At 57.7% G+C, this 25082-nt stretch overlaps 1 protein-coding gene across 1 annotated transcript in view; it reads left to right on the top strand.

The window, feature by feature from the left end:
- Window positions 1–25082, top strand: part of SHANK2 (SH3 and multiple ankyrin repeat domains 2) — a 459921-nt gene that overhangs the window by 108168 nt on the left and 326671 nt on the right. The window contains exon 9 of the mRNA XM_032360192.1: window positions 3048–3125. Within this exon, the coding sequence (XP_032216083.1) occupies window positions 3048–3125 (78 nt within the window). The remainder of the gene's footprint in view (window positions 1–3047; window positions 3126–25082) is intronic.

Genomic DNA, 25082 nt, shown 5'->3' with positions numbered 1-25082 from the left:
ACATTCTCTCCTGTGGGTCAGGAGCTGGAGGCTGGGCTTCCAACCTGCCCTGTGTCTTTGCCCCAAGGCTATGGGGACACATTCTGTGACCTTTGGCTGGGGTGGGGACAGGGCTCCTATGGGCGCAGTTTAGGCACAGGAGCCGTGGTCCAGAGCGCCATCGGGTGTGGCCTTCAGGGGCAGCTCCTCCACATGCTGGCTTCCGGCCACTCCGGTGACGTCCGTCTTCCCGCCCCTGCCTTGCCTCTTCACCGACGGCAGCATGTCACCTCTCCGTAGATTTCCGTCTGCCACACAGGCACGCGTTAGGACAGTGCAAACTGGAAACGAGCTCCCAACTAATCGGGAAGATTTGGTAAATCGTGTTGGGGTGTCATCTCCATGCCATAGAGATGAAAGCCCCGGGTGGGATGTGTAAATCCAGCATGAAAACCCGGGCTCTGTCCATGACGGGGCCGTTCTGAGCAAGCCTGTAGCCCGCATCTGTTCACCCGCATCTCCCGTCTCCTCCTCTGTCTGCCCATTTGCTTGTGTCCAGACCCCACTGAACTCCCCTGGGGCCTCCCGCAAGCTTTCCCCGCCTGCCACCCCGTCAGGCTTCCATCCCTCCTGCTTGGGGCAGCCAGCACCCCCACGGCCCACATTCTCTCCCACGGTGACGTCAAGCAGGTCTGTCTGTGGCCTTGGCACCTTCTAGAAAACACCTCAAACACCTTTGCCAGTGGGGCCCCTGCTGGGCCAACAGGCCTTGTAGAAACCACGTAGGTGGTTCCCCCACACCGTGTGAGGAGCCCCTTCCCTCCGCGGCTTCCTGGAGTCCGGTCCGTCCGTCCCAGGGGTCCCGGCTCCTCCTGCCCCTCCTGCCCTTGCCAGGGCCACACACGGCCACCCTCACCCCCGACTGGCCGTCCCTCCCGGCTTGCCTCTCTCTGATGCGCCTTCCGCAGACTCCAGAGTGACGTTGCACCCTGCAGAGGGGAGCGCCCCCACACCGCTCCGCGGGCCCCTGCCGCCTGCAGCCTGCACCAGGGCCCTGGCTGTTCCCTCTGCTGGGAACACGTCCTCCAGTTGTCACCGGCTTGGGCAGGCTTCTGGACCCGCTCCTGGGGGAGTGGGGGCTCCCCTGACCACCTGCCCTCCCTCTCTGGCACACGTTGGCTCGGCGTCCCTGGGGCCAGAGTGGTACCCGGCCTGGCTGTCGCTGCGTCCCGACTAGCTGTGTGCATGAATGAATGTGCTTTCGGGTCTGCGTCTTCCCGTGGTGCGTCTGGGCTCCTGCAGGAAGTGGCGACCCAGTGGCATGGCCGCCTGGCTGGGGACGGGGCAAGCCTGGGGATCCTCATGGAGCGGGGAGGCTGGGGTTGTTCTCTTAGTGTCTCTGGAAATGCTGCCAAGAAAATAACTGGCAGCGGGAACGGTACTCTTCCTGACGCTTTGGCTCTCGAAATGGAAAATGCAGACTTTTCTCCATCTATACTCGACTGGCTTGTGTAAGCAGATGGAGATGCAGCTCCGCATGTCACAGACGAGGCTCCTCCGGGAGCATCTTGGTGGCCGGCAGCTGCACAGGACACAGCCAGCGCCCCCACGGCCCCTGCTCTGGGGTCAGTGTTGTGTCGTGCTCCCTTTCCGAAGCCGTGGTTTTCCATGTAACCTTTCTGGAGCTCCGCTGCCTTGTCTGCATGATGGGCCTCCTGTCTACTCCTAGCGGGAACGCTGGATGGCAGCGCACACATGCCTACACTCACATACACACGTGTGCACACGTGCCTACACTCATGCCTGCAGACGCACATGCCTGCGCACATGTGCCTACACACACACGCCCACAGACACATGCACAGGCTCACCTGTACACCCCTGCACACATGTGCACCCACACCTGCCCACCCCACACGTGTGGATGCACACATGCCTGCATACACAAGTGTTACATACATACCCACACACACGTGCGCCCACACATGCCTACCCACACCCGCCCCAAACATACATACTCACAGGGCTACACACACACCCGCACCCATGCATACACACATTCCTACACAGAAGGGCCTATCCACACTTCTGCATGCACATGTGCACACACACACACACTTGCACACACACGTGTGCCCACACAAGGTGTAATTGTTACCAAGCCAAACAAACCATCTGCCCTTTAATTTTGAGGTAGCTCTGGGACGTGATCGCACGTGGAGTCTGGTCATCCTGAGAGTGACGGACCGTGTCCCGGGCTCGTTGACCGTCTGCCCCTGTGGGGAGGCCCCAGCCGGGGACCCGCCAGGGAGGGCAGGAATGGCGGCGCCTGGTGAGAATTTATTCTTGCGTTTCTGATGGGACTTTCCGGCGGGCGTCATCACTGGGCTGTATAGAACGTCGGTGAGGGCTTGCAGAAGCGGGGTCCTGCGGGGCTCTGGGGCCCCGGTTCCAAGCGGCCGGGCCACTCCTCGGAATGGCAGTTGGGGGCTTAGCGGCTGCCCACTCCCCACCATAAGGCTTTTCAAACGTAAGCGAAGTTACGCCGTGTTATTGTTCTGAGACTTTCTACTTGGAAAGTCTGTGTTTCCTGCTTGGAACTTCTTGTATTTCTTTGCAGGTTTGTGGATCTCCCTTGTTTTTCCCTACAGCCTTCTAGATGAAGAATGTTCTAGAATGCATTCCCACTGTCCTTTCTGTCAGAACATTAATGCTGCCTCCAGGTTTTTTCTTTCTTCTTGTGTTTTCCTTCCAGTATGTCCTGTCGCATATTTTCTCCACATGCACAAGACGTTGTTCTTTGGCCCATGGTCTCACAGAGCCGGGTGCCCGGGTTAGACGTGCTCGTGGATTCCGCCAGGTCGTCCAGAGAGTTTGCGAGAGTTAAACCCCACCCAGTAGGGAGCAGGGCCCTTCGCCCTCCTCCTCACCGCTGCGATGACCAGAGGTGCCCCTGGGGACCTCACATGGGCACGTCCCTAGTTCCCTGGGCGCTCAGCCTCTGAGCCGGTCCGGGGGAGCCCGTCTGTGCCCCGACCCACAAACAGGTTTCTCTCTTCCGTCCGCAGGACAGCTGTGCCCGAGTGCTGCTCTTCCGGGGCGGGAACAAGGAGCAGAAGAACTACAACAGCCAGACCCCGTTCCAGGTAAGGGGGCTCTCGGAGCCGGTGCCCCCGGGGTGCAGGGTTCCCCACGGACCGGGTGCTGGGAAGGCCTTCGTGACTCTGTCTTGGGAGGAGGCCTGTGGTCACCTGGCAGCCCCATGGAGCCTGCGGTCCCCGAGCGCTGGGGAGCAGCTCCGGCCCAGTGTCAGCACGGCGCCTCATGGGTCCGGCGCGAAGCTGTCGTCCTAGTTGTCTTTGAATTGCGGTAGAGTCCGGGTCCCATCATGGGGACACGGGGCTTATCTGATTTCGACGCAGGTGACCCGATAGTCTAGGGTGGAAACGAATTTCTTTGGCTAATGTGTTAAAGTAACAGCAACGCTCTCTGACCCTCCGGACTGTCCAGTGTTTCCACTTGACCGAGAATCCAAGTGTCATTTCTATTTGGAAGTAATTTTTGCATCTTCTTGAGCCAAGAGGGGTCTTTAATTTAGAGCTGACACGCGTGGATGGTTTTCCTAATATGCTTCCAAGGCATTACTAACAAGTATGGGTCTGATGTCTCGAGAACGGGCCAAACGTCTCATAACCGCCGTTCAATGTTTCGTTGGTTTGCCGTCACGGTGGCTGGACTGTGGTTTCAATCTCATGAGTTTCAGGCAGTTAGAGCAAAACGGCTCATGGTCGTGACTTTCTGGTTTGTTCATGGGTTTGGAAAGTCTGTGGTTACTCTCCAGGGACATGTCCTCTGGGCCAGCGGTGACTAGAGGCGTCTGCTACTTCTTAATGGCCATGTCTACCCCTTCGGGCTTTGCTGTGGCTCAGTGATGGTCTTGGTTTAAATATTTTTTTGCCCCTAAATCATACATTTCTTTGGTCCTCTTTTATTTTTAAGTGAAAACATTGCTGAAATTGCTTAAAAAGGACAGCTAATGCCCTTCGACCCACAGAAAGCCCTTGGGTCATACAGAAGGGCCGTTTCTGACCCTCTGGGGCAATGCCCTGTGGCCCCCACTTGGCACTCCACGAAAGCAGCCACGCAGGGCATCCAGGACAGACGGCACATAGGTGGCCTTCCCCGTTGGTGCCCTGGCTAAACCATCACCCCAGGCAGTAACCACCTGGCCGGGGGCCCCCTTCTGTGGGAGGTCTTCATGCTCCCAGCGGGGGTGCCGCACCCGCTCCAGCGCGAGGCCATCCGTCTGTATTGGGATCATCGCTCAAGCGCCCAGATGGTTCTGGAAGGCAGTGACACGCAGCACGGCTGAACGATGGGACCTTGTGGCCCGCGAGGTGTGCTCATGTCACAGGCAGCGTCTGAGCCCGGCCGCCTGCTCGGATGCGGGGAGCTGGTTCCGTCGCCCGTGTCTCCTGCCTTCCCGTGCTGCCGTGATGGGGAGATGGGATCCAGCCCGCGGATCCCCGCCTGCGCCGTGCCCGCCTCTCCCCATTCATGACGCCCGCATCCCCGATATGGAGGAGGAGTCCCTCCCTGTCGAGCGTGTGGGAACGCTGGCTCACCGCGTCATTGAAGAGGGTCAGACGGCTCCGTGCAAAACGCTCGGGCTCCTCGGCTGCCGTTCTAAGAAATCTGGGACCATCTCACGAGTTCATCTGGCCAAGCATTTGCTTCATGGCTTCACCCAAACGCTGAAGCAGCAGCATCAACAACACGTCAGGACCGGAGAGAAAATGCTGATATGCAACCCCAGCCTCCCAGTGCAGCCGAGTCAGAAAGTCAAGGGCACGGCTTTGTGCTCTGGGTTCTGAGAAGCCGTCTAGGAATCCTGGTGCCTGCAGGGGTTGGAGAATCCCAAGAGAGAGGATTTTGTAAGGAGAAGGAAGAGGCGAGGAGAGGCTCCTACACGGTTCCTTGGGTGTGTATGAGGCAGTGATGCCGATGGCGAGGGGCGCCTGGGTCAGCTCGAGCGGCCTCCGCAGAACGCAGGCTGTGCGGCGTAAGCAACGGACATTTATGTCTCGCAGTTTTGGAGGGTAGAAGTCTAAGGTCTAGGTGCCAACAAATGTAGCTTCTGATGAGGCCTCTCGTCGTGGCTAACAGACGGCGAACTACCACCGGCTTTTCTTTCCTCCATGCGTACAGGGGGCGGGGCTTCCTCCCCTCATCCTCTCCTCGTGGAAACTGTTCCATCTGTTGGGGCCCCACCCTTATGACCACACTTAACCCTAATCACCGCCCACAAGCCCTATCTCCAAATACCAACATACTGGGGGTTAAGATTTCACAAACTGAATTTCATTGGGAGAAAATTAAACCTATAAAGAGATGATGTTGATGATGGTCACGGTGATGACAATGGTGGTGGCGGTGGTGGTGGCGGCAGTGGTGGCGGTGAGGACGAATCCTTCCTGTTGCCCAGAAGTTTAAAGCTCACAAATGCTCTTCTGGATGTTCTCATTTGGTATTCAACAACCCGATGGGGTAGGAATGTTTATTCCTAATTTATAGGCAAAACGGCGTTCTGCTGGGCTGGAGGCATGGGAATGCAAATGAAGTTAGCGGCCACGTCCGTGGCCTCCAGGCCTCCTGACCTCCAGTCCGGCGCTCTGGCTCCGGGGTGAAGGCGACCCCTCCCTCTGCGTGTGGCGTATCTTGTGTCCCGGCATGGAGGGAACATCAGGGATCCTCTGTGCTTTGGATCATTAGTCCAAGGGAGCAAAGCAAAAAACCAAGTGGGTGTTGATTCTGAAAGCAGAATGGAAAGGAGTCTGAAGATGGAGAAGGGCCGCGTGCGGGGCGTGCGGGCAGCCAGGAAGAGCCGGGGCGGCCGCGGCGGCCGGGGTGCAGGCCGTGCTCGGCGAGGCGCCCCCAGCCGTCCGGTCAAACCCTCGTGCGGGTGTGGCTGTGACCGTGTTTGGTCGCTGTGGTTAACTTAACGTCTGCAGCCAGCGGAGTTACAGTACAGGAGATGAACCCTCCGTCGCGTGCGTGGGCGGCCTCTGATCGGCAGGAAGCCTTCACGGGAACAAAAAACAGGTTTCCCAGAGAAGACAAAACTCAGCCCCAAGATGTCACGAAAGCCTGCCTGAGTTCCCAGCTTGCCGGTCTGTCCTACAAACCGCGGATGTCCAGCCTCCACGTTCATAATGTCCAGTTTCTTAAAATAATCTCTTAATTATGTGTACACACGCACAGGCGCGCACACACACACATTCACACACACGTCCTCCTGGTCTGTTCCCTGCAGGACTCGGGCTGACACACAGGACGGATGAATCCTCTCTCCCTCCCAAAAGGGGCTCCTGGGGTGTTCCCCAGCTTTGCTCCCAGCACCCGGCATGCGGATGGGGAGGGGTGGCCTTTCTCCCTGGTGTGTGTCACGGTTCTCTTGTCCCCCGGCTGCGTTCAGCAGCTGCCGCTCGGACATCCAGCTGCGGAGAAGTGCGGGGAATGGTGAGCCGGGGACATGGACAGCGAGGCCTTCGGAGGTCCGGCATCCGGTGCTCACGCAGGCGGGAAGTGTGAGGGCGGGCGGGCAGGAAGGACAGAGGCCATGGTGTGGAGTCCTCTGGTGCAGGGGAGCACAGTGGCCGTGGCGTGGCCTGCCTTCCAGTGGGCGCAGTTCTCTGCCCCACCTGCCACGGAGCCTTCCTCCTGGGGCTCCTCCCTCACCTCGTGCTCCCGCCGGACCCTGTGATCATCCTTGACCACCACATTCGACGTTCGAGCCGGAGAGAGGCCAAAGTAGGAAACGAGGAACTGAGTTTTAAACCCCAGGGTGCGGCTGCCCCTCACGCAGACGCCTGCCAGTTCTGTCTCACGATGGTTCTGTGTCTTCAAGCTCTGCATTCCGCGAGTCCCCCGATGGTTCCTGGCCTTGCACGTCCCCCAGGGGAGCTCTGAGCTCACCAAAGTGACCTGTGTCTTTTCTGAAGCCGAGGCTGTCACCCTACAGGCCCCGCGTCTCGGGCACTTGGCATGGAGCGCACGTCGCACTCACTCATTCCATGGTGTAGACGGGGGAGAACCCCTCCTCCCAGGCGCGCACGATCCGAGCCGGTGCGCCGGGCGCCCTGCCGGGGACCGCGTGCTCTCTGTGCTAATCGTGCTCTCATGAAGCAGCTGCCCCGGGCAGGAGGCCAGGCCTGTGACAAAGGCGATCTGACCCCGCAGGGACGTCTGGTCCGCTGTTGCACGTTTTCTGGGAAGCCGAGTGAATGCACTCAGTGGGTGCCTCTCTTCCTGACTCCCTCTGGGCACGTTTCTGATCTGTTTCTTTGTTCAGTGACTCAGAGCCCAACCTGCTCGTGAGTGGCTTGTGGCTCGTGGCGTGGAAGTCCACGCGGGTTTCAGAGCACGGTTGGTACAGTTCCGTCTCCCGTGACCTCACGCTCCACTCTGACGTCGAGCACAGGACCTCCCCCGTCGTGCTGTCTTTCATGCCGCAGGTGATGGGAGTGGACACTGGGAAACTACCCAGGTCGGAGAAGGCGGCATTAAATGTGCAGACACACAGACACACGGAGGAGGGGCCACGTGACCACAGAGGCCATGCTGAGGGGACCCAGACACAGCTAGGCGTGCCTGGAGCCCCAGTAGCCGGAGGAGCAGGAAGGAGCCTCCCCCAGCGCCTCCGGAGGGAGCTCGGCCTTGCCCACACCTGGGTTTTAGACTTCTGGCCACCAGGTGCGGGGAGGACCAGTTCCCGCTGTTGCGAGCCACTCGCCTGGGATAAGTACAACAGTTAAGGGGGGGTGGGGGTGGCACTCCGCAGGGCGAGATCTGAGGGTGCTATGGGTGTGGCCTGCTGTCTTCAGCAGTACCCTGTTGGGCGCAGGCTGGCCCCCGGGGCAGGGAGCAGGGCTGGAGCCACAGCCGAGGGTACCGGGACACATGCCAGGGGAGGCCATGCCTGGGGACATCAGAGACTGGAGGCTTCCCCCTCATTCCTCACTCCCCACCACGCGTGTTCTGGGAGAAGTTGCCCCAGGACCCTTGCAGATGACAGAGGTTTTGTCGGTTTCAGCTCAGCCCTGGCCATGGTGAATGACAAAAAGCTATTTTTTCTGTCCAACCAAATACCGTTTTCATTTCTCTTTTCTTCTGGTGCTGTGTCTGTCTGGCATGTTCAGCAGCAGCTCACCGAGGCGGGACCTGGGCGCCGGGGGTGCCTGCCTCACACCTTGGGACCCCACACACCGTGTGGAGAACCACGGCACCTGCTCTCACTTACCCTGTGGCTGGAATCAGCTGTTCTTGGACAGTTAACCACGTGCGGTCCAGAGGGTGAATCTCACCCCAGAGCGTTTGACGACGGCCTGCTCAGAGTTTTTAAAAAGAATGAAATTCTTTGACAACATTTAAATATCCAGGAATTTTGTATAAAAATTCAGACTTCCAGCTTCCCTTGAAAAATTAGGAAAGGCAGACTTTGCATGAGTTGGCATCTGGCTGGGGCTGGGGACCCCTGCCCCTTGGGAAGGTGCGGGCGCTCCAGCTGCCACGGCACTCCCCCGCACCCCCACCCCCCCCCCCGCTCACCACGGCCCACCTCGTCCACTCTGTGGCCTGGCCAGGCCCCTCCTTGCCCTGCAGCCCGTCACCCCTGCATAGGGTGAGCAGTTGGGCAGGCCATTCATTGTTACACGTTTTCTTTCAACTTTCAACTTTTTCTGGAAATTTTATCTGGGATTCAAACTCTGTGTTCCGTAGAAATAAGCACGTGGGAATTGTATTTCTAGATTCGGGTCTGGAGACCTGGGTGAGTGGAAATGTCTCGGCTGGAACACGGCATCTCGGTTTCCAGTTCATTATTTCAGGCAGCACACAGAGCTCCCACACTCTGTTCTGGGTGCTGGGGAAACACGCCCGTGAACAAAACCGCACCCCTGTTGTCAGGGGTACACGCCGGCCAGACTGGTGATTCACAAGGAAAGAGAGAAACACATAACACGTCCGGGTTGGCAAATAACGTGAAGAACATTGAAGTAAGGAGAGACGTGGGGGGTCTTTCGTGACTGGCCCCTCGCGTAGCCTCGGACCATGAGCAGAGACTAAGAAAGGCAAGGGGAGAGTGGGCCATTCAGCGTCCCTGTGGGGGAGCCTTCCAGGGTCTGGAACCAGCACGTGCAAAGGCCCTGGGGTCACAGTGCACCCGTCTATTTAAGAGCAGCAAAGAAGCCAGTGAGCCAGGAGTCAGGGCTGGGCAGAGACCAGTGCCCGAGCCAGGAAGTCAGACTCAAGAGCGGGCACGTGACATGCCGGACCTGGGGTTTGACTGAGTCAGTTGTGCGGAGGCAACCGCGGAAGGAGACCGTAACGTGACACCAACCTGTCCAATAGTCGTCACATTCCCACGTGACAATCTGATGTTGCCACCGGGAGGTGAGCAACGCAGAGGAGATCTCACAGAGTGTGAGCGAGGGTTCTGGATTCCAAAATATTCCGGGGCTGCACTACCCGTATGGTGGCCACAGCACGCATGCGGCTCCTTAAATTTGATTACAATCAAATAAAATTTAGGTTTGGTCCCTTGTTCTCCAGGGGCTCAGCGCCTGCTGTGTTGGACCGCAGTGTTCTGGAAGTGATGGCTGGTCAGCCGGCTGGTCAGCCTGTGTCTTTATGTCTGCACCGCGGGGTGCCATGGCGCGAGTGGGAGTGTGGGCGAAGGGTGCTCTGTGACTGGCACCTGATAGGGGCCGGGACGGAGAGTTTCCCGATTAACTGATTAGTTGAGCAAGATGGCGAAGGGACCGTGATGGTGGGGAGCAAGGCTGGGAAGGAGCTGCTTGAGGTCAGACTCCTGTGGGGCCCCAAGGGTGCCCCTGAGAATGCACCACAGGCGCCAGGCAGGAGAGAAGCGGGCAGGGCCGGGGTGGGGCCCAGAAGGGTCTGTCCGCCGCTGCTGCTCTCCCTGAGCTGAGCAAAGCACGTGGATGTGCGTGAGGGTCCGGAAGGATCGTGAGCACCTTCCGCTGGCTTGTGACCTCACAGGAGTCCTGGCCAGCAGCCCTCAGCACCAGGAAGGGAGAAGACAGAGGTGCAGAGAATTGGGGAACCCAGAAGCAGGTGGGCCCGTGACAGCTTTCCTGACAGCGTGGGGAAACTCCCCGCTACCTGCCCGCAGTGGAAAGCGCTGGGGGCCAGCGAGGGCTCGTGGAAGCCAGACTCCGCCGTGCTGAGGATCAGATGGCCTGTAACTGGGAGCACTGGTTGATGTTCCGTGACCTGCCAGGCCTGTGTGACTTCGCTTATGGGGACCCTGCCGACCTCACACCCCAGAGTCCCTCTCTCCAAGCCTGAGCCAGAGCCTTCCAGCGGGATCAGAAAGAACCTTCTAGCAACCCAGACCTTGGGGAGCGCAAGGGGGCCAGGGCGGGGCACATTGAAGGGAGGAATGAGAAGGTGATGTGCGCCAGGACACAGGGGGACAGACATACGCTCACATGCGTGCGCGCACACACACAAATACACACACTCGCGCGTACACCAACATAAAGTGTGGCTGCCACAGGCCTCTGGCCATAAACCCTGCATGAGGTTTTCGTGAGAGTGTCTCCCCAACACTGCGTTTTTGGTTGACCCAACAAGTGGTTTTGTGTTCCGGAAATAGTCAGCTCCTGAGTCAAACAGGGACAACCCTGTGTCTCGGCCCAGACGTGGTTTCCACAAGCCCTGCCTTCCCCGTCACGCTTGCCCGCCTCTTCAGGGTCCACGGGGGAGACACGGGGGAGACACGGGCGTCCCCCGAGCAGCTCCCAGCACCAGGCTCACCGTGGTCGAGGGTCCCTACTGTCCCCACACACGGCCCAGGCACAGAACTTGGGTCACAGGCCAGGGTCACAGTCACACCCAGTCCAGGACCGAGTCCATGTGCCCAGAAGAAAGCCGTTTTCAAGAACGTGCTGGTGCCTGGGTCGTCCACGGCAGCCGGCCGCCCCAGCTCCCTGGGCGCTGAGGACATTACAGGGTTGGGGACACAGCAGGGGACTGATGATGTGGCCTCCCGTCCCCACCTGAAGCCCCTCTGGGTGGGAGGTGAGCCTCAGTTGGGACCTGAGGGTCTGCCCAGGTGGGTCCTCTGTAGCGCCGGTCCGCAGATCTCAGTGAAAGGCTGGCGGTTCCCGGTTCTGGTTTCAGGGGCACATTTTCTCATCGCCACTCGGCTTAGGGACCTGTAGGCGACGTCTGCACTCTCCAGCCCTGGTTCTCCTCTCGGTGTGGATGCTTTCGGGGATCTGCTCTTGGGTGATTTTCAGCTTTCCTTCCCGGCATAAGCAGCATCAATTCCATGACCTTGACGAAGCCCAGAGTCCCTCCGCACAGTGTCGCAGCCCGTGCGGGGCTGCCCGCAGTCACGTCCCAGCACCGAGTGGAGAACCGGGGTCTGGGCCGCACGGGGCACCCGTCTCCTGCTGCAGACGGAGACACTGGAGCTACCGGCAGCATTTCCAGAAAGGCCAGGCCAGTCGAGAAATCCCCGGGAGGGGACGGGAGCCCGAGGAGCGGCTTGCAAATGAGGAATGACGTTGCCTTCCGCGAGGTTCCATGAGGTTCTGTGCTGGCTGGGTCCTGTCGGGGATCACCCAGGGCGCCACTGTGATTTCTCGGCCATTTGGGGTCTTCACAGAGTTCACTTGCTCACAGCGTCTGCCCCCTCTTCTGTAGGGGTGCGTGTCGGGGGCAGGTAGGTCCATGGAGGGGCGATGCCTGGCCATCACTGACCTGGCCGGCTCTTGCCGGCTGTGCGCCGGTTTCCCCGGGCTTCCACCTGCTGGCGTGATCCCCAGAAGCCCCGGGATTGCCAGCAACGTAGAGAAATCAACAGCGAAGCGTGCGGCGGCCCTTCTCCGGTCGTCCTTGGTTTTAACGGCAGGCGGAGGCCCTCGGGTTGGTGTTAGGACGGGGATTCTAATCCGTCGGGTTTTCTGTTTGTTTGTTTGTGTAACATTTAGGAATAAGCTCCAGAGACCTGGCATTTCAAGAATGCCCTTCACGCACGAGGGAGCTGTCCCCACCCACGCTGATGTTAGTAAGGCCACACTGGGCTCTGTTAGTGCAAGACGTCACCCCTCGGGGTCCCGGAGCGAGGCCCACGTGTGGGTCCTCCGGTGCCGCTGGGATGGGGTGCGGGCCCCGGTGGGACACCCAGGCTTTGCACGCTGGGGGCTCCAAGTCTAAGCTTTACTGAGAGCAACACACAACATGGGGTCCGCTTAAGACGCTCGCTGGCGTCCCGAAGAAAGACCTCAGGACGAGGTTGCGGCGCGCTCCAGGACTCGGGCTTCCCGGGTGCTCTGGAGCTGCCTTTCCGCAGGCATTGTCGTCTCGGACAAGCGCTGTCTGGGGCAGCGTCTGTGACTCGTGTCCCCGTTGAAGCCGAGCGCCCGGCTCAGGCAGAGCCGCGTGCTCGTCGGTGACGTGAAAGGCGGAGTTTGCATCCTCACGGCCGGGGGCAGAACAGACCCGGCCATGGCCGGAGGCTTTAGGGTGTTGGAAACACGGGTGACCTTCCGAGTTGGACTCTGGATGGCCCCGTGCGGCTCTGAGCCCAGGGGCCTGGCTGAGCACGTTCGTGGGGCCGCACACTCATGTGAGACTCCGTTCCTCCATCTGCGAAATGGAATCACAGGCCCAGCTGTTGGGCTGGAAGGACACGGGGAAGGTCGTAGGGTGACCGGCACAGGCTGCCCAAGCCTCTCCCGGGTCCGGGAGGGGCTCTGCTGCTCTGTTCTGCAGCCCAGTCCCCGGCAAGATGCAGGCAGCTTAAGAACAGAAAGCTCCAGAAGTTAAGCCTGCTGGCTCAAATGACTGGTCTTGTCTCCTGAGTGACCTCGCCTCCCCAAACCTCACACTGCTCATCTGGGATGGCTCTGCCCATCATGGGGAGGTCCTGTGTCCCTGCAGAATACTTATCCATCGGCGTTTAGGGTAGATTACCATTTAATCCGCTTTGCCAGGAGCTGAGCCCCGTCTCTGCTCCTGGTTCTCTAGAGCTGGCGGGCTCTTGTGGGACCCCCAGGGCTCTCTGGGAAGCACAGGAGACGGCTTGGTGCCCACCCGTGCGACATAGACTTCCCGCAAATGCCGTGTGTCCCTTGGCAGGGGGCCCCACCTTGAGGTTCTTACCGCTGGGGAACTGGCTTTTACGTGGGTGGGAACTGTGAGGGGTCCCTGACACTCACCTGAGGTTCTAGATCCATCTCAGGCTCAACAAATACTTAGCTGAAGCCTCCCGTGTGTCTGTGAGACCTGAGGATGCGCAGGACCGGCCCCTGCTCCCCCCGGGCTCCCCCGGTAGGTCATGCTGCCAACCACTTGGTGACAGCTGTGTCTCACCTGTCCTCAGGCTCCCTGCTCCCCTGTCACCGTGTCATCCGTGGTGTTTGAAACCAGTCGTGCTGGGGAAGGCATAGGGGTGGCCTCGTCCGCCACTGGAAGTGAGTGTCTGGCACCGCGCAGTCTCGTGTGTGATAAAATACGGTGGCAGTGGGGGGGCACAGCTCCAGGTGAGGCGTCTGGGGGTCCTGTCGTCTGGGGCGCGGCAGGCTTCCCCGGGAGCATGCGTCGGACGTCTGGACGCCGAGTGACTCCACTCCGATGCACGAAGGTGGGTGGAGAGGGTCACTTCTCGGGCTGGGAAGCCTGGGACGGTGGTGGCACAGCAAGCAGGTGCGGGCGGGCGGGGGACAGAGCGAGCAGGGGGAGCGGACGCAGGCCCGACGCGCTTGGCCCCTGCGATGTGCAGCGGGGGGGCCACGGACAGACTCTGGATCTACACGAAGAAGTGCGTGTCTGGGGTGTCCGTGTGCTATTTCACGTCTGCTTTTCAAAACTCGTGGTAAAACTCACACACGCTGTCGCCAGATCTTGCTTTTCAAGAGAACTTACATATTCCTTTCCTTTCAATCACGGTAAGATTTACATAATGTAGAAATCACCACTTTAGCTATTTTAGATGCAGAGTTCAGGGGCACTAAGTGCATTCACGCTGTGGTGCAGCCGTCCCCGCTGTCTGTCTCCAGAACTTTCCACCTTCCCATATGGAACCTCTGTCCCCTGAGACCCTGACCCCTGTCCCTCCCATGGCACCAGCGCCCACCATCCACGGTTTGTCCCCCTGAGACCCTGACCCCCATCCAGCCCCAGCACCCACTGTCCACTCTCTGTCCCCCTGAGATACCAACGCCCATCCCTCCCCCGGCCCCGGTGCTGCTGTCCACTCTGTCCCCGTGAATCTGGAGACTCGAGAGACCCCATATGAGTGGAATTGTACAATATTTGTCCTTTCGTATCTGCCTTATTCGCTGAGCATCGTGTCCCCAGAGTCCGTCCACGCCGGAGCAGGTGTCGAATGTCTGTACTTTCTAAGGCTGCGTGATGGTGTGTGGACGGGCCACGTCTCGTGGTTCCGTTCGTCCGAGGCCAGACCGTCGGGCGCTCCCACCGCTTGGCTGTTGTGAATTATGCTGCTGTGAACACGGGTAGCAGGAGGTTCTCTAAGCCCTGCCTTCGCTGCCGGTGGACACCCCGGCCGTGAGCTGGCTGGGCCCCGCGGCGAGTCTGTGGTTTGTTTTCTGAGGGACCATGTGGCCTCTTCCGTGGCGGCTGCCCCACGTCCCGTCCCCGTCCGCGGGGGCTCTCCCCATCCTCACCAGCCCTTGTCTCTTCTTTGGTTTACGTGGTGGCCGTCCTCGCGTGTGTGCGAGGACGTCCTCTGTGTGTTCAGATAGTTGTGTCTGTGTGGCACCCGCCGGGACGCATGTACGGGGAGCACGGCATCCGCCTCTCTGGCGGGTGGCCTCCACGTGGGGTCTTGGAGGGTCTGGCTGGGGAAAGTGGCTCTAATTAGTGGGAAATAGAACTGGTTTCCTGGAAATGGGCCCAGAGTCAGCGATGGGGGTCCCGCCTGCCATGGGGTGCATTCTCTACGTCCGCAGCCCCCTGGCCGGGACAGCACAGCCGTGGGGCCCAACAGGCCCCTGGTGCTTCTGTCGCTGATGGAGTTGGAAGAGTCCCTATTTGTCCCATTTCTGGAGAGTCTGAGATGAGGCCTCGCGTCCTACAGGCCTCGGTTTGAGAGAACTGGTATGTCTGGAAACGAGGTTTTCCTGGGACCCTCGCGAGAGACAACGACTCCGTTTCCTCAAAGAAACTTAGTCCTCATCGGGAAGATACCCATCGGCAAGCCGGAACCAACGCATTTGCCCAGAACCGGATGTCCCCAAAATGTTTTCTGTTCTTCCGAGAACATCACAGTTTCCGCTGGAAGAAGATGTTTTCAGTGGAAGATACGGAGTCAGACAGATTATGGTAATTCTAAGAAGTTTCGAGTGGGCTTATGGAAATGGCGAATAAATATTGCCCACAGAAAGACTCAAAGATTTTTAAAAAGCAATATTTGTTATGCTAAATTTGACTCACCAGGATTTATAGTCAAAGGAAAATGGGTGATGTTTTTCATCCTTTATTTTATTATTTTTTTTAAAGATTTTATTTATTTGACAGAGAGAGACGGCGAGAGGGAACACAAGCAGGGAGGGAACACAAGTGGGAGAGGGAGAAGCAGGCGTCCCGTGGAGCAGAGAGCCCAGTGCGGGGCTGGATCGGACAGCGGTTCTCAAAATCAGGGACCCACGCAGTGGCACTCTGATGGCCCCCACGGGCCAGCCGCTGACCCCTAACATAGGGGCGTTTCAGGACACCTTATTTCCTTTCGACAGGGCTAGGTGAGGTTAAGGACGGCCCAGAGAACACTGCCCCTGGTCACTGGTGACGATGTCACCACCTGAAGAAACCCACCAACTAGATAGTCATTCTGCATCTCAGCCCCCTTGTCCTGACTTGCCGTGGCCAAGCTGCCCAGCTCTGGCTGAGGTCCAGGCAGGCCATACGCGGTCCCTCTGAGCAGTGGGAGGAGTGGCAGTGGCCCCGGGCCTCGATTTCCCAGGGCTGGGTGCTTACATGTCTCTTTGAAACAGCCTTACTGGGGCGCCTGGGTGGCTCAGTGGGTTAAGCCGCTGCCTTCGGCTCAGGTCATGATCTCAGGGTCCTGGGATTGAGTCCCTGCATCAGGCTCTCTGCTCAGCAGGAAGCCTGCTTACCCCTCTCTCTCTCTGCCTGCCTCTCTGCCTACTTGTGATCTCTGTCTGTCAAATAAATAAATAAAATATTTAAAAAAAAAAAAAAAAGAAACAGCCTTACTGAGACCGAGTCACCAGCCGGGCAGCCCACCTGCCATGGAGCGTGGACAGTCCGCCGGTGTGGGTGTTAGTCACAGACGCAAGCCGGCCCTGCCACGGAAGCGCTAGAACGCTGGCATCCCCCAAAAGAAACCCTTCCCGGGGCCTGACACCCTCGGGTCTGCTTCCTGTCTCTGTGGGTCGGTCTCTCTCGTAGCCATGGAGTCTACACTACGTGACCTGGGGCTGGCTCCTCTCGCTCATACTGCATTCGGGACTTGTCGACGCGGTGGCCGGTGCCCGTGCTTCGTGCCCTCCCATGGTGGAGTATGACTTCATTGTGGGGAGCCAGTGGGTGGCTTCTGCGCATTCTGGCTGTTTCGGATGCGCTGAGAATGGCCGGACCAGCCCCTGCAGCCGGTCCTCTCTTCCCTGGCGTGGTGATGTGGGGGCTCCGTTGGGCTCCCCCACTAGCCAGGGTGGGCACCTGGGAAGGAGCGTGAATAACATGCAGTAACAATGACAGGCCTCGGCGTGTGCATCAGTCAGCTCAGACTCGGTTGTGGGTGGTAACAAACGTCCCCACCCTTTCAGTGGCTTCCCTTCCAACCGTCCCGTGACACCACCAGAGAAATGGCCTCCAGTTTCATCTCTGTCGCAGGGTCCAGGCTGAGGAGACCTGGCTCTTCTTTCGGCTGACATGGCGGAGAGGAGGCAGAGCCGGAGTCTGCGGGGCAAGGAAGGACCCGCTTCCCTTGCACCGGGAGGCCCTACTGCTCACGGGGTGGGCAGGCTGTCTAAGCCTCGTCCGGGCGGCGGTGGAATGACTGCAGCCCGGAAGACACGACATCGGGGCTGGCAGGTTTGGACCACATCTGGCCCATTGCCTTCTCTCTGTAAATAACATTTTATTGGAACACGGCTGCACCCGCTTCCTTGTGTTTTCTCCATGCTTGCTCTCGCGAGACAGCAGCGGGGCTGACGCCGTACAGACCGTGTGGCCCGTGACGCCGGAGATCTTGACTCTGGTGCTCCCCTCCGCTCCCCCTCCCCACCAGCGTCCTTGTCACCGTCCTGGTCACCGTCCTCATCCCGGGGCCTGTCGGGTGGCACGGACAGCTGCTCTGTCGCGAGCGGGGTCCACGCCTTCTTTGTGTCGGGAGGCCAACGAGAGCCTCCCCCTCCCCACCAACGATGTCGACTTCCTGCTCGCCCAAGCCCGTGAGTGTGTTCCCTGTCGCGGCAGGAGACACTTCTCAGGAGTGATTCAGCTGAGGGTCTTGAAATGGGAGACGGTCCTGGGCTCCTTAGGTGGTCTCGTGTCATCAGAAGTAGCCTCGGAAGGGAGGGCAGGAGGGGCAGAGCAAGAGGAAGCATGGGAGGAAGCGCAGGTCAGAGGGGCCGCTGGACGCTGCGGGGCCGCTGGGCTCGTGGACGGAGGAGGGGCCGTTGCGCTCAGGAGCGCCGGGCCGTGGGAGGTTGGATAAGGCCAGGAAACGGATTCTCCCAGCTTCACGGGAAACCAGCCCTAATGTCGCTTTGATGTGGGGACTCCTGGCTCTGGAACCACCAGATACGAAACGTGCATCAGAAGCGGCTGTGTCTGTCCCTCCTTACAGCAGTCTCGGGACCCTCGTACTCCCGTCCCCAGCGCCGAGTCCTCACGGGAGCCCTGAGACAAAGCCCGTCCTGACCGTGTCACAGCGACCCTGAGCACCCTCCTTGGGGCCGAGCCCAGCGTGAGCGCCGGCGTCCCGCCCCCCGTGATGCTCTCAGACTTTTCCACAGAAGCCTACTTGCTGCTTACGATACACGCTAACGAGCGTGGGTGCGAATGCGGGAAGTCACAGAGATGAAAGGAGTGGCGGGTCTCGGGCACCCTGCATTCTCGTGGGTGTCCCTCGTACCCTGCTGTTCTAGAAGCTTCATCGATGCTCTCACTCTGCAGGGCTGTGTCAGCCCCGGAGTCCTGTTCGACTGGATCCTTGTGCACACCCGCCGGCCCACCCGGGAGGTACGGGCTGTCGCTCTCGGTCACCCGCACCGCCCGTCAGGCGTGGTGGGGGCTGGAAGGCGGACCTGCTGCCGGTCTGGGCTCAGGGTCGTGGGCCGCATCACGCCCTCCAGCGCTGCCCACCTTGGGCATGCACCTGTCTCACCAGTCCTGTGACGTGCTCCTTCTCTGGTCCCGATTCTGCCCCGTGAGGACTTGCTGGGGGCACCTGGTTCCTCCTGGAGAAGAGCGCCTCAGACGCCCCACCGTCACGGCGATCGGCCTCCAGACCAAAGCCCTCGCTGTACACCGTGTACCGTCTTCTCCGTTCCGAGCTCTGGGACCCGATCTCACTGTCCGGATGGAAGCCAGCAGGAGAGCGTGCGGGATCGTTCTGCAGGAAAGCCCTTTTTGGGGTGACGTTGCCCTGACAACCGCACTCTGTTTCCCATCTCCGCGAACGTACCGAGCTCAAGCCCGCGATCCGTGCCTGGTCAGCCCCGAGAGCTCCTGCTTCACGGAATGGGCTTCCGGCTGGTGGCCCAGCTGTCAGACCTCTCCCTTCAGAGACCGGCCCCGCCTTCTAGCATCTTTGGGCTCCAGGGCGGAAGGGAGAGTACTGTGATTCCTGGAGCCTCTCCTAAGTGACGAAGGGATTGTGGAGCCCAAGCCGTCCTCATAGGGGAGAGTGGGTCTTGTGACATCTGGGAAACTGGACACGTGACTCATGGTGTTGCAGGTTCTCAAAGGCCGCCTGGACCCTGCCTGCGGCGATTATCATGTCCTCACGACCTCAGCTTCCCTTGTTTGATCGCCTCGTTTGAACCCCTTCGGAGATGGGGAACTCATCACCCCGAGGTAGTAGCTTGCGTTGACTGACATGCTCCCCCTCTGGTGGCCTCAGCCCTCCCATTCTGTCCCACAGGACAGGCCCATTCCCTGCAGCCTGACCGCTCTCAAGCCAGGCAGTGAAATGACCCAGGGCACAGGTCAGGAGGGAGGCCGGCACGGGCTCCACGGGGCATGGAATGGTGCGAGCTCTTCTGAAGACGGAGTTCAGAATCTTCATGAATATTTCAGTGGGACTCAGAGTCAGTGCTCCGGGATTCTTACTCATTTCAACACTGTGGGAAGAATCACAGTTTATAAAATCGGTACAAAGACTCTTTTGTTCCCATGTGTTTCTTCTGAGTCTGTTTTGGATTCTGGGCTCTTTTTTTTTTTTTAAACGGAGAAGCTAACATACTGAGATGTCTTAATAAGTATGTGATGTGTGCCGGCCACGGAAGATTCCAGCCACTGGTTCACCTTTCTGTCTCCCGCAGGTGGGGACGGACCCCCCAGGGGACAGACCAGGGACTGGTGATGAGGGGTGGGAAGTGAGGACCCCCCCCGTCTTGTCAGTGAGGCTTGAGAAGGGGACACTGCAGACCCCTCCCACCTGTCTCCTTATTTGTAGGCTCCACGATTGTGAATTTCCTGCTCAGATTTATTTGTAACCCCAAAATAAAATCCTGCAGCATGTGTCTTTCCTTTCTTTCTTTTTTTTTTTTTTTTGGTTGCATTTCTGTGTTCTTTGTTGATGTGTAACTGCATACAACAGCCCCGAGGTGTCGTGCTCCCGGAGCCGTGTAGTGATGCTTGAGCCCAGGAACGTGCTTACGGCGGAAACACGTGTGTCCGCTAAGCTCCCTGCAGGCCCGAGCTGCAGCCTGCTTCCATGAGGTCCGTGTCGGTGAGCAAGCCGTGTGCATCAAACCCAGTGTCCTTACACGGAAACACCCGTCCAGCCAGTCCTGTGACGTGAACTGTGGACAGAGGCTTGCCGGGACCTAGCCCCGTGCGGACCCTAGGAACACCTGTTCAGTGACTTTATAGGACAAAGCTCCTGCGAACAAGGGGAGGACAGAGGGAGTGAGCGGTGCACAAGCGGGAAGCGCAGAGGGAGAGCAGGAGTCCCAAGCAGACTCGGTGCTGGACGCAGAGCCCGAGCAGCGCTCGATCTCACGACCTCGAGATCACGACCTGAGCCAAAACCCAGAGTCGGACACTTAACCGACAGAGCCTCCCAGGCGCCCCTCAGATGATGGGTTTGCTTTTCTCCTTGAACCCTAACACGGGCATGACGCTCTGAGGGAGAAACGACCTGCCTCGGGGGTTTCTTTTTCTGACCAGGTTTTAAGTCTCTGGCCTTAGCAAAGGACATTTCAAGGTTTCTGCTGGTGTTGACAGCAGGTGCACGGGGTGGGGCTCGGACCCCAGAAGAGACCCAAAGACACGTGTTATGAACCAGCACATTCCTTAGCAGGCACCCTGAAGATCTCCAGGGGGTTCCCACAGCTCTCCGGCATCTCATCTACAAGCTCTAGAAGGCTGTTCTTCCGTCGGGTGGGCGGTCTTTGATAAAGCGCGTGTGTTTCCCAGCTCGGCGTCCGTGTCGCAGGATACCTTTGAAATATTTATCCATAAAGTCACTGATGAAATGTGTCATGGTATTTGCCCATTGGCTTCTCTGACAGAAACAGCTTAAGGCTGCTGATTCATGCAGATAAAAATAGTGGCCCACTGCGAAACCCCACACACCTTCCCTCTGTGGTGCAGACCGTCCTTCTGGAGCGGGCTTTGCCCACTTCCTTGCCGGCTGGCGGCGCGGAGCCGAGAGGAACCGCTGGAGTGGGCGGGGTGTTCGGTTCCTTGTGCCGAGAAGCTGCCCTCCTGCGTGCCAGGGTGGGGGGCGGGGGGAGGTGGTTGGTCCAGCTGACCTTGTAGGATTGGGGGCAGGTGATGCCCTAAAATTACAGAAGACACCGTCTCTGTGTCCTCAAAGTCCTGAATTTGGGGGGAGACGTAAGCCAGGCTCTAGGCTGCTGTTACGGGTGCCATGTTTCAAAGGAGACCATGGCCTCCTCGTAAGGCAGTTTCACCTGAAGGCTCCATCCGGAAGGAGAGAAAACCATGAAAGAGACGTGGTGTCTGGGGTCCTCAGCAGAATCCCAAAAAGGAAGAGCTGGTCTGTATCCGGACCAACTCAGCTGTAACTTCCTGGCCTGGCCGCCCACTGAGGCCTCTGGGTGGTTAGAAAGTGCTTGGGCTGTGAAGTCGGGGGTGGGGACGGGAGGGGTGCTGAGCTGAGCACCCCTGGAAGCAGCACCCAGACCTGGCGTTCCTTCCCCGTGGTGATGGCGGCGTCTTAAGTAGCCAGCAGCCCCACTGCAGGTGGACACAGGGCTCATGGCTGCATCTCGGGGCCTGTTGAATGCCCACTGGCCAATGACAGATGGGTCTGCCTCCTCATAGGCTGGGTGCCCAAGGCTGGAAGGAAAGAGGAACCAACGAGAGAAGCCAGTCGGGGTTCAAACACGATGATCCAGGAGCTCAAGGATGGGGGTGAACGGGGATCCGGGTATTCACCCGAGTGGGAGAAACACACCAAAACCTGATACGTCCTCACTGTCAAACCCACAACCTTTTCCCGGGAGCTCGGGGGACCCTCAGCCCTCAGCCCCTCCTGCCGCCTTTCTCCTCCGACATCTGATGGCTCTTACCACCCATTGGCACCTGTTGACCTGTTAGTTTGAAGATTGCCTGTTGTGTTTTGCCTGTTTGGGGACTGGGTCCCCTTATGATCAGTTTATGTGACTACGATACATATTGTAGCTCTTAGCAGCCGTAGCGTACAGGTTTCTTTTTCGAATTCATCCTTTCTTTCAGTTTGGCTTATAATTCTGAAAGCCTAGGAAGATTTTATTGTAATTCGCTTATTTTTACGTCACGAGCTCAGCTTTCTCTTCTTCATCTCCCGGCTTCAGTGACACATGTAGAAGTTCATAGCCACACGCGTCAGTGCCCTCCATCACTGGCTCCTCTGGTTCCCCCTTGCAAATGGCAAGATCGCATCCTTTTTTATGGCTCAGTAATAGTCCTGTGTGTGTGTGTGTGTGTGTGTGTGTGTGTGTGTGTCCCCATTTATCCATCAGTGGACAGAGTTGCTTCCATGTCTTGGCTATTTAAAATAATGCTCCAATAAACATAGACATGCATTGGGGTGCCTGGCTGGCTCAGTGGGTTAAAGCCGCTGCCTTCGGCTCAGGTCATGATCCCGGTCCTGGGATCGAGCCCTGCATCGGGCTCTCTGCTCAGCGGGGACCCTGCTTCCTCCTCTCTCTCTCTGCCTGCCTCTCTGCCTACTTGTGATCTCTCTTTCTGTCAAATAAATAAATAATATCTTTAAAAAGGAAAAAAAAAAAACATGGATGTGCGTAGATCTTTTCAGATTAGTGTTTTCATTTTCTTTGGGTAATTGCCCCGTAGTGCGGTGACTGGATAATAGGGTATTTCTTTTTTAAAATTTTTGAGGAACCTCCACACTGTTCTCCAGAGTGGCTGCCCCAGCTCGCCCTCCCACCAGTGGTGTACAAGGTTCCCCTTCTCCGCATCCTCGCCAACACCTGTTGTTTCTTATCTTTCTCATTCTAGCCATTCTGACAGTGTCAAGTGGAATCTCATTGTGGCTTTGATTTCTGCTTCCTTGATATGAGCATCTTCTCCTGTGTCCGCTGGCCATCTGGATGTCTTCTCTAGAGAAATGGCTATCTGGGTCCTCTGCCCGTTTTGACCCAATTATTTGGGGGGGGGTGTTCATTTAAGTTCTTCCTATCTTTAGAATATCAGCCCTTTATCAATTACATCCTCGCAAATATCTTCGCCCATCCCATACCTTGTCTTTTTGTTTGGTTGATGGGTTCCTTCTCTGTGAAGAGCTTCTCGTTTTGCTGTGGTCCCAACACTTTATTTTTTGCTTTTGTTTCCCTTGCCGTGGGGGACAGATCCATAAATGTGTTGCTAAGCCTGACGTCCAACAGATAATAGATGACATTTTCTCTTAGGATTTTTGTGGTTTCAGGCCTCACATTTGGTCTTGAATTGATTCTTTTTTAGGGGGTCTAATTCTCTGATGGAATTATTCACCTTTTCAGATATTTTCTCTTGTTTTTCCTTTATTTTCTGGAAGGTATTATTATCATCGAGTTCTCAGCCTCTCACGCACGTGTCTGTACCACCCACGGGTCTGCTTCTGTTGACTGGGTTTTCTCTTTGTTTTCCAACACCGGGCACTGTCCCTGGGGATGATTCGCGATTGTTCATAGAATGCCAGGCATGGCATGGGTTTACAAAACTATAGACACTCCAGATAATGTTCTTTGCTTTCAGAGAGGGTCATCTTGTCTTTCACGAGGTAGACAGTGTGGGGGCTTCTCACCCTCATTCGGTCGCAGTCGGGGCTGAGCCAAGGCTGGGTTGATTTTGCAAGGATTCATTTGAGCCCAGCTTGCTCTTTCTCCCGTAGTGGTGGCCCTGAGATGCTCTCTGCTGGGCCCCTGCCGTGCTCACTGTGCCCCTCTGCCTGGTGGGCCCTACACTCCAGTCCTCATGCCTTGCTCCTTAGCCTTCCATCCCTCCCAGGCTCAGAGTCCCCTAAGAATGTTTGTCTTGAAGGGAAAAGCAGCTCAGTGTCTCATTCAGCATTCCACTCTTCCTTCCCACCCAGACTCACCTAGACTCTGGCTGTTCACTATCCCTGCCTGATGCTAAACACTCCCGCTGATTTCTCTGCACCCAGCAGAGATCAGCCACGGGTTCCCAGCCCTTTCCCTGAGCTGGAGATGTGTTCATGCTTCTAGGGGGAAACAGCAGTGGGATGCGAGCCCCTGTCTTCACTGTGGCCCCACACAGTGGGTCTTAGTGGCAGCTAAGCTCAACAGGTACCTGTCGCGTCGTCTTGTTCATCCTACACTGTTCTTCTTGGGGACGTCATCACCTGCCTCTAGCCACTTCCTCACACCGATCTGTGCTCAGTGGAGGCTTTTTTTAGATCATTTCCTAATAATCCTTTTGAGCAAGACCTCATCGTCATTGATAGCTTCCTTATTTTCTGGCACGACAAGAGTTTGCCTGCTCCTGGAGCAAATTTCTTGCTCAGACTTGGAAGCCACCATTTTTCCAGAGAAGCCTCATTCCCTCTAGTACCAAGTAGTGTTTAAGACCCATGTTCTAAGTGGAAGGAGTCTTATTTTAAAGAGAATGTGCACTGTAAGCCATCTCGGCGTTGCCAGGACTCATGCAGGACAAGGTTTCTGCCCACCCTTGACCCCCGCATCTGCGTCTCCTTCCAAACACGCCGAACCCTCCGGTCTCTGTCAGCCGTGCTGCGGTTCTCCTGGCTTATTCTCTCGCACACGTGCGAAATTCTCCCGTAATCCTGCCAACCCCTCCACCAGCAGCGCTCAGACGATCGAGTGGCGTTTGTCACCGGAGCAGATCCCTTCGGGACGTGCAGTGAAGTCTGTGCTTGAAGGTCATTGGGAATCACTTTTCTCTATTTATGCCATTAGCTCTTGTGCATCTGTGTTCATTTTGTTTATCGTTACTTCTGATTTTTAACGTTAACATTTTTAACACATTTATGGGTATGTAAAAGACCCACATCATTCTAGAGGCAAGTCTGTAAAACAAGGGAAACAGGAAAAGCCGCCGCCATTTCTCCCTCTCCTTCCCGGTCTCTTCTTTCTTTCTTTTTTTTTTCTCTTAAAGGTTTTTTTCTTGTTTTTTGTTTTGAGAGAGAGAGAGAGTGTGTGTGAGTGAGCCAGGGGAGGGGCAGAGGGAGAGCGAAACCCAAGCAGACTCCCCGCTGGGTGTGGAGCCCGATGCAGGCTCGACCCCATGACCCCGAGATCATGACCTGAACCCAAACGAGGAGTCAGATGCCGGACCGACCAACCCACCCAGGCGCCCCCTTAGTCTCCTCTTTCCTCCCCTTAGGTACTAATGTTTTTAAACACGCTCTCCCCCTGTTTATAGAGAAA

This window comes from Mustela erminea, chromosome 9 (genome assembly GCF_009829155.1).
Source record: "Mustela erminea isolate mMusErm1 chromosome 9, mMusErm1.Pri, whole genome shotgun sequence".
In the NCBI taxonomy this organism is placed as follows: Eukaryota; Metazoa; Chordata; class Mammalia; order Carnivora; family Mustelidae; genus Mustela; species Mustela erminea.
The sequence above is the reverse complement of the archived record's forward strand: the minus strand, read 5'-3'. Positions and strand labels throughout refer to the sequence as shown.